The sequence below is a fragment of the Macaca fascicularis genome, chromosome 9 (assembly GCF_037993035.2).
Source record: "Macaca fascicularis isolate 582-1 chromosome 9, T2T-MFA8v1.1".
In the NCBI taxonomy this organism is placed as follows: domain Eukaryota; kingdom Metazoa; phylum Chordata; class Mammalia; order Primates; family Cercopithecidae; genus Macaca; species Macaca fascicularis.
In genome coordinates this window covers 119,978,547-119,988,243 of record NC_088383.1, presented here as the reverse complement: position 1 = coordinate 119,988,243, position 9,697 = coordinate 119,978,547, and the positions used below count along the sequence as shown (strand labels likewise).

At 33.6% G+C, this 9,697-nt stretch overlaps 1 protein-coding gene across 11 annotated transcripts in view; it reads right to left on the bottom strand.

Moving 5' to 3' along the window:
* Nucleotides 1-46: 46 nt before the first annotated feature.
* The window catches only part of PDCD4 (programmed cell death 4), a 28,822-nt gene continuing 19,171 nt past the window's right edge, over nt 47-9,697 (bottom strand). For all 11 annotated transcript variants that reach the window (XM_074002699.1, XM_045361515.3, XM_074002694.1 and 8 more), the window contains 5 exons: nt 9,381-9,495; nt 5,872-5,979; nt 5,550-5,660; nt 3,980-4,119; nt 47-2,024 (listed from right to left, as the gene is read on the bottom strand). In XM_074002699.1, the coding sequence (XP_073858800.1) occupies nt 1,964-2,024; nt 3,980-4,119; nt 5,550-5,660; nt 5,872-5,979; nt 9,381-9,495 (535 nt within the window). In that variant the 3' untranslated portion in view covers nt 47-1,963. The remainder of the gene's footprint in view (nt 2,025-3,979; nt 4,120-5,549; nt 5,661-5,871; nt 5,980-9,380; nt 9,496-9,697) is intronic.

Here is a 9,697-nt window from a genome sequence, read left to right as displayed (position 1 = left end):
GATCTCTTATAGATAACATTCTTGGGCACAAGGGACTAAATACAACTTTTATATACAGAGGATCTTTATGTTTATTAAATCTGAAGATACATTCCAATCTTGCATAAAGTGTTCAATGAGCTTTCACATTACATAAAAAACGAAATTTTTAAACCAATTTTATGTGCTGTGTCACGTTTAATGCTATCTTGTGTGACCAGATCCTACCAGTAATAACAAAACTGTCTTAAACCTCCTCTTTTTTTTTTTTAAGACAGAGTTTTGCTCTTGTTGCCCAAACAAGTGCAATGGCACCATCTCAGCTCACTGCAACCTCCGCCTCCTAGGTTCAAGCTATTCTCCTGCCACAGCCTCCCAAGTAGCTGGGACTACAGGCATGCACCACCACGCCTGGCTAATTTTGTATTTTTAGTAGAGATGGGGTTTCTCCATGTTGGTCAGGCTGGTCACAAACTCGCAGCCTCAGGTGATCTGCTCACCTCGGCCTCCCAAAGTGCTGGAATTACAGGCATGAGCCACCACGCCCCAGCCCTTAAATCTCATTTTTAAGAAACCCTCACCTATTCTGTGGGCAGCTAACTTTTAATTACATTAATTTTAAGGACTTGAGAATAAAATGACTGCATTTATCATCCAAGTGTCAAACAATAAAAAACCTAAAAATGGTAACTATATTTATATAAGCCGAGGAAATATGGGCTTGGATAAAACCCATGAGGTAAATATGAACATTAAACTTGGTTTTAATTCTAACGGACTGTATCTAAACCTGTAATTAGTATACTCCTAACAGTACCCTCATAAATTCTGAATATAATTCTTGTTTGCTACAGTCAATATTTGGCAGTTTAAATTAGCATAGACCTTGAGGCCTTGCTGAGTTATTAGGCTATGTAAAAGAGGTTAAAAATATGATAATTCTGTGTTACTAATTGGTAATATTTTCTCATACATTGGGTAAATGTCAAGCTTTGGGTCTTTGGAGTATAACTTTTTGTAACACTAGCCATTATTTGGTAACAGAATTTAAGGATGATGGAATGATGGAAGGTATAACATATTTCTAAAACTTAATTAAGCTCTAGGTCAGATAATAATGGAGTAAAGTGATACCTGCATTTTTTTCCCCAGTGTAATCTTAATTTACTATTGTACTTTTCACTTGAAATTTTGTAGGGAAAAAGTTTTCAAGGAACACTAAGATTAAATTCACTAGGTTCAAATATGCTTCCTTATGAGATTTAAACTTTACTGTGTGAAATTAAAGTTTAAGAGACCTAAAATAATGTACCCCCAATAAGGAATCAACACTGCTTCACATGTTTTATTTTGGTGTACATTCTTCTAGAACCAGGTTCATTTTTCCAGTTTTGTAGAAAAATAGATGTTCCAGCCACCATTTACTTAACTGTCTAGTCTTTTAAGACCAATCAGTATGTTCCCTGGAAAGATGAATAAGTCTCATGACTAATTTTTAAAAAATTCTTTAAGACAAAGAAACAACTTTCTTTTTTTACTCCCAAAGCACAGTATCTCAACAGCAGCAGCCAACATGGGGTTTTAGCAGCTTAACTTTACCCCCTAAATAAAGCTTTGTATAAACCAGTGATTTTACTACAAAAAACACTGTCCTTGAAAGAAAGGAGTGGCAGTCAGACATCAATGCAAAACTTGGAATGATTAGGTCATAAACATGGCACTTACAAAAGGTAGCTTATTAGAATATTCCACTTAAGAAGAGGTTACTTTTCTGTCCCTCCTTTGCCCCCTCGAAAAACAAAAAAAAAAAAAAAAGAAAAAACATTTCCTTTAAAAATTCCCCTTAAATGTAGGTTTATAAAATGTCAGAAATGCCTTGTACCCAAAACAAGTGCTTAAAAAAAAAAAAAAAAACTTGTGCTAACAACTCTTACAATTCAGATATATATTTTTAAAACATCTAAGACTGCAAGAGTTCTTATATTCAGTAGCTCTCTGGTTTAAGACGACCTCCATCTCCTTCGCTTACAAAACGCTTTCTGCCCCTGTAATGAAGAAAAAAAAAAAAGACATGAAAACAGATACAGATTCTGACTATAGTCAACAAAAAAAATTAAAAACTTGGTATTTTTTTGTTACATGTTAGCTTTTAAAGGGTTTTCCATTTAAAAAAAAAAAAAAAAGCATGCCTCTAATTCCTTTGGCAAAGACTCCCTACTATGTATCTTACCATAAAACATCAATATCAAATCTGAGTTTTTGTTTTAGTAAGTTCACTATCCAAACAGTCATATTAAAAAAAAGTTGACTCAAACTAAAGCATTTTATTTAGAAATTTAAATTTATTTCTAATTATTATTTGTAAGCTTAACAGTGAGCCAAATAGGAAACACTAACATAATTCAGAATTATGCAAACTGGAGCTGTGGAACCTATCAAAATATCCATGTTTGACAATTAAAAAAAATAAAAAGTTTTATCAACTGTAGAAAAGCCATAACTTGAATGTGGAAAAAGAAATCAGAATCATAGCCTATGCCCCATGTTGGGATTTGTGCTTTGTCAAACTCAAGAAGCCCAGCTCTATAACGTAACCACACTCTAGCTAGTGGCAATAGCCCAGAAGGAACAGCTGGCCAGTGGCCTAAAGCAGTAAGTGGGAAATAGAAGTTGGGCAACATTAGCCCTTACTCTCTGACCCCAGGCCTACAGGCACAAGCATGCAAAACCACACACAAATGTGCACCTCACCCAAATAGGCTAAAAGATAAAGGACCCAAGTCAAAGCTATATGGTATGTATACACAGAAAGTTTATTGCCTCACATGACCCTTGAGAATAAAGCCACACAGAAACATTCAGACTTTCAAACAGAGGCTGAAAAACTTTCAAAAAGTCAATGCCAGGGTACTGGCCCCTTTTCATATCAAGTCTAAGTGGAAAACAGCTACATCATCTTGAACATAAAGGCTTCAGACTACGTATTGAGACCAAGGTAGGGAATGAAGAAGCAGTCAATAATAATAAGGCCTGCCAAAGTTCAGAGTTTTTACTAATGTATACCACTTGGCACATCCATACATAAATCCTGCCATCACCAAACTAATGTCTATATTTCCAAATATTTCTAGTAAAGCTATTAAACTATCTTTCATCACTTTCTTTTCCCTCTCTTTTAATGGCTTCTAAAATTCTAAAGCAAAAGCCCCTACTAGGAAATATTTTTCTGAGTTTTAATTCTTACAATGCACTTAAATAAAAATATCAAAGCTTAAGAAATTTTCCAGATAAAAAATTGTAAGAACTTAAGATTATATAAAACTGACCCACACAAGCAGTAAGTTTGGCTATTACTAAACATTTATATTATTACATTATAAGCTTCATTATTAGCTTTAACAACAACAAAAAACTTAGCAACTCCTTAAGAGTTACATCCTAGTAGCAAAAAAATAGCTCCAAGGAAAATCACCCACACACATACACTTTCCAGTGAGAACATCCTCCACACACCCCCCAACACACACACTTTCCAATGAGAACATCCAATTAGACCCAGTTCTCCAACCTGTAAAAAAGTCAAGGAAGCCATGTCCAGTACAGGTAAGAGCCTAGATCTTTGAAGCCAGAAAAGTCCTGGATTCATACTTGGCTTCTACCATGTACTAGCCATGTGACCTTAGAAAAAGTGTACCTCCCTAAGCCTCAATTTTCTCATCTTATCACTGATAATACCTACTCTAAAATAACACTGAAACTACTTACAACAAAGCAACTGCTCCACAAGATTAGTTTCTTTCAAATGAACTGGGACTTCATGAGGCAGTCCTGTACAGATTTACAAGGGGGCTAAAACAAGCTTCGCCCTTCTTTCTCCATGAACTCACAAGAGTCATGTTCTTCAGTGACTTCAGGGAATGATAAACTAACTTAGCACTTAACTTCCCCAAAGACCTCATCCACTATTTTATATTGAGAAAGTAGTATTTAAATAAAGTACCTTGAAGGACAAAGATCTCTGAGTTGTTTGGAAATTATTCCAGACTGAAAACATTCTTCTACAAACCGCTCCAGCACAGAGTACGAATGTGGGACATCCAGATTAATGTCTGGAATTTCGTTGTAAATTCTCTCATAACCCTACAACAATGAAATTACACACAGAATTGTTAGCCAATATAAAATATATGTCATAAAACACAATCGATCCATCACTATGTCATCAATCTATATTTAAGACCAAATGTTCAAGTGGTTAAACTGAAGTCTGATTTGAATAGTGAGAAGCACAGAAAGTAGATTTGTTACAGTGTTTTACAACTGCTCTCTTTTATTAGAGTCAGGAAATAACAGACACTGGCAAGGTTGAGGAGAAAAGGGAAGGTTTATATGCTGTTGGTGGGAATGCAAATTAGTTCAGCCCCCGTAGAAAGTGGTTCGGAGATTTCTCAAAGAACTCAAAATAGAATTACCATTCAACCCAACAATCCCATTACTGGGTGTATGTCCAAAGGAAAATAAATCATTCTACCAAAATGACACCTGCATTTGTATATTTATCGGGTACTATTCACAATAGCAAAGACATGGAATCAACCCAAGTGCCCATCAATGGTGGATTAGACAAAGAAAATGTGGTACATATACGTCCATGGAATGCTACATAGCCATAAAAAAGAACAAAATCATGTCCTCTGCAGCAACGTAGATGCAGGTGGAGGCCATTATCCTAAGAAAATTATCACAAACATAAAACCAAATAATGCATGTTCTCACTTGTAAGTGGGAGCTAAACATTGGGTACACACAGACATGAAGATAGGAACAATAAACACTGGGAATTTCAAAAGTAGGGAGGTGGGAAAGAGGACAAGAGTTGAAAAACTACCTATCAGGTACTGTATTTACCTTAGAGACAAGATCATTAATTAGAAGCCCAAACCTCAGCATCACTCAATATACCCATCTAACAAACCTGTACATGTACCCCTCTGATATCTAAAATTTAAAATGTAAATTTAAAAAATAAGTAAAATTGGTTACATAGCTAAAAAAATTTTTTTAAATACTGTTCTCTTAAAAGAGCTGTAGGCAGACACCAGACATTGGGCAAACTCCTTTCCCATCTACTTCTCTATATACACTTAGTATGTTCTTTTAAAAAATACAGGCCAAACACAAACCTCACAAACATTTAAAACAAGAATCATAAAATTTTAAATAGGAAAAAAGTACTTTATAATTTGTTAAAAGTTAAAGGTTCATGTTTCTCGCTAGATATAAAATAGAAATTGTCACATCTTAGAAACCGAACCCTTGAGGTAGAATACATAATCACATTTGTCAAAGTAGGTTAAAAAAAAAACAAAAAACCCACTGCAGTGTTACTTTCCAAGAAATGGTTGCAAAAGGTTCAAACCTCAAACATTACCATTAAGAAAAAATAAAACATATAGGCATAATAACACTAAACATACCTAAAGAAAAGTCACTGACAATTCATAATCTGTATTCAATCATATATTTAAGGCATAATCCTAAAAGTTGTTCAAAAATAATGGTATACTTACTCTTTTCATTTGGTCTACAGTAATGGTAGAAGACTTCCAAAGGGACTTTAATAAATCCAAAATCATCTTAAATGTACTTTCTCCAGTTGACTCTAAAACCATTATAACAGCCTAAAAATTGAATCAATGAGTGAATTTTTGGTTAATTTATATATGAAACCGCTCCTAAATGTATCAGATGCCTTTTGTAATAGTGAAAATTTAAAAACCACTTCCTCCTTTGATATTAAAAAAAGGATGTACATTATTTAAAAAGCATAAGTCACTATGCTACAAAAAGGAACACTTAATAATTCTCTTTGACATGGCAAGGTAATCTTACTTCATATACAAGCTCATGGTGAAAATGAGGTACTTCCAGTTCCTTAAGGCAATGTTCAGCTTCAGATATGTCTCCAGAGAGTAAATATTCTTTCAGCAGCATATCAATCTATTAGATTTAAAAGTTGAGATGTGTTAGAATTCCTAACTTTTAAAATATCGTGCTTGCCTACAGGATTATTTGCCCTCATTCCAATATAATGAAATAATGGGTAACAGCTAGTAACATATAGACTGGACATGGTACTATTATCACAGAATTTTTCATAATTAAAAAATAAATCCCCAATTTTTAAATGGTTCATAATTATGACTCAAATGCAATGCTTCAGTGTGTCTGAATCACTGAGATCTACGAGTAGGTTTATAATGGACGTGTCCTGGGTTGTGACCATAATGCTTTAGTGTGCCACTAAAAATAAGGGATTTTAAATACCACTAGAGGGCACTAACAAAGTTTCAACATAAAGTGGCATAAATATTTCACTTCTATCAAGATGCTCTTAATAGTGCACTGAGAGCCAAAAAATGAGAGATGATAATGGGGTATTACTAGACAGGGCAAAGATTTCCACACAGTTTCTCTTTTCTCTACAACTGAGAATTTGAAACTCATTATCTAAAATGTTCAATAATTCAGTTTCCAGCTGTAAAGAAACAAGTCTTGATTTTCCTGCTCAAACTTGAACATCTCAAAAAAGTGGGAGAACTTTTTCAGCACAAGAGCTTCAGCTAGGAATATTTTTGCCTATATGTTCTTTGTTAAAATCCTCTTTGTATTTGGTGGGCACATATCTAGTTGTCTGAATGTTGAATGCTGGCTGACTGAATTTAAAAAAATCGTATTTAAGTATCCTTCCAACTTTTATAATGTATTTTCATAAAAGGTAAAGTAAAATTTAATTGCTGTCATGCCTTAGGATGTAATATTTACATGTAAGTAAATATGTATTTAAATATTTACATGTAAGTAAATATTTAAAGCACAGCATTTGAATATATTTACTTTATAATTACAAACTAATACATAATCATGCATCGTTTAATAGGGATACATTCTGAAAAGTGTGTTACATGACTGTCATGGTGCAAACATCATACAGTATACTCACAGAAACCTAGATGGTATAGCCTACTACACACCAGTGCTATAAGATATAGCCTATTGCTCCTAGGCTACAAATCTGTACAGCAGGTCAGTATATTGAATGATATAGGCAATTGGAACACAATGGTATTTGTGTATCTAAACATAGAAAAGGTACAGTAAAAATACAGTATAAATGATTTTTTAAATGATACACCTGTATAGAGCACTCAATATGAATAGAGCTTTCAGGATGGAAGTTACTCTGGGTGATTCAATGAGTGAGTGGTTAGTGAATGTAAAGGCCTAAGACATTACCCATACACTGCTATGCACTTTATAAACACTGTATACTTAGGCTACACTAAATTTATGAAAAAACAAAGTAACTGTGCTACAACATTACAACTGTCTCCATATCACTGGAGGATAGGAATATTTCAGCTCCATTAGAACCTTGTGGGACCACCACCATCCCATGCAGTTCATCACTGACCAAAACATCATTATGTGGCACATGACTGTACTTGTTATTCAAATCATATTACTTATTTTTAACATTTGTTACATAACTTTAAAAGTATTAAAAATATACCCCATCAAATTCCATGCACTTCTGAGAATAAATTACAAATACATTTATACATTTCTAAAAGTCTTCTTTGATCCAACCCTTCCATGTAAGCAAATATCCAAATAATGTCAACCTCAAACTCATATACTGGTAGTTTTATTTCCTTTTTTATCTTGTCAATTTTCTTTCTTGAGAGAGAATTCATACACCATAAAACATCTTGTCCAGTTTCCAAAAATATTAATTTTGGAGAGTATTACCATCTTAACAATATTAAATATCCTAATCCATAACCATGGGATATCATTCTATTTATTTAGGTCTTCTTTAATTTCTTTCAACAAGTTTTACAGTTTTCAGTGTACAAGACTTGCATTTCTCTTGTTAAATTTATTCCTAAGTATTTTATTTTTGATGCTATCATAAATGCAATAATTTCATTTCAGATCATTCATTCCTACTGTATATAGAATTGAATTTTGTGTACTAATCTTGTATCTTGCAACCTTTCTGAACTCATTTTTTAGTTAATAGTTTGGTTTCAGTCTTGGGGAGTTAAAAAAATGTGGATTCATTCAAATTTTCTGAATACAGATCATGTTACCTGGGAATACAACTAGTTTTATCTCCTCCTTTCCAATCTGGATGCCTTTTATCTTTCCTGCCTAACTGCCCTGGCATCTTTACTATTTTTATACCTCAATTTTTCTAATTATTATTTAATTTTTAAAAACAGATACTAAATCACAACATTACAAACACTGACTCATCTCTTTTAACATATATAAAAGCAAAAATGGTCAAGGGCTCTAACTACATTTTGAACTCCTTAACACTTAAGCTAGATACACATACACACACACACCCCTCATTAAAAGATTTACTAAAAATCAAAATTACAGTTACATGAAAAGATTATACTCAAAAATCAGAAGCACATGAACTACAAATCTTCTAGTTGCATGCCTTTTCTTAAAGAGATCTGCAGATAAGGAGTTTTTTTTGTTTTTTGGTTTCTTGTTACAGAATACCACAATACAGCCAGAAAAAAAAAAATCCACAGGAAATAAATCTGGCATTTTAATGCAATAAATCGCTTTTTTTTTTTTTTTTCTGAGACACAATCTTGTTCTGTCACCCATGCTGGAGTACAGTGGCGTGATCTTGGCTCACTGCAACCTCCGCCTCCTGGGTTCAAGCAATACTGGTGCCTCGGCCTCCTGAGTAGCTGGGATTACAGGTGCGCACCACCATGCCTGACTAATTATTATGTACTTTTAGTAGAAATGGGGTTTCACCATGTTGACAAGGCTGGTCTCGAACTCCTGGCCTCAAGCAATCCACCTGCCTCAGCCTCTCAAAGTACTGGGATTACTATCAATTTTCTTTTAAAACACGCATATGGGTAGTGAACGTCCTCACAAAAATCTAACACTCTGATCTACTCTAGTGCTCATAATTCCTAACTCATTATTTAAGACTATCTAGTTTTAATTTACTTATATAAAAGCATATTTATTGAATAGCTAAAAGACAGAAAATCTCATTTCAACAGCATTTGAAAATTATTAAATAATAATATGAGAGAAAGATTTCAGGCATTCCTTTGAAGTTCATAGATGGCTTGCTTATAATTATTCATGAAAGCCCTTTTAACAGACTCATTTTTTATCATATAATTTATAATAAAAGCTCATAAAGTCAAATATAAAAGAATTATTTCATTTTCCAATTACAGCTGTAAGACCGAACTTAATTTTTGTCCATAAAAATAACAGCTAGTAGCCACAATTTATTTCACTCAGAGGAATACATGTAAATTAAGTTAAAGACAATACCCAATCATTACCTCTTTAACAAGGTGATTGACAGATTGCTGCCCACCTCCAGAGCCCCACACACTATCTTTACGCTTTCCACCTTTAGACATGCTCAGAAGCACAGTAGCCTTATCCAGAGCAGCTCTACAGAGAAAGAAAAAAAATTTAAGTTTGGTAGCTGGACATACCTAAAGTTTACCAAATTATGGATAAAGCTTACAAAATCCTATATGCCCTAAATCTTTCACAAAACATAAAAGCAAAATAAAATTCAAAACACTTTTTCAAAACAAAAAGGAGCAAAAAAAGTTGATCCTCATGTTAATATTCTCATGCTTTATTTCAT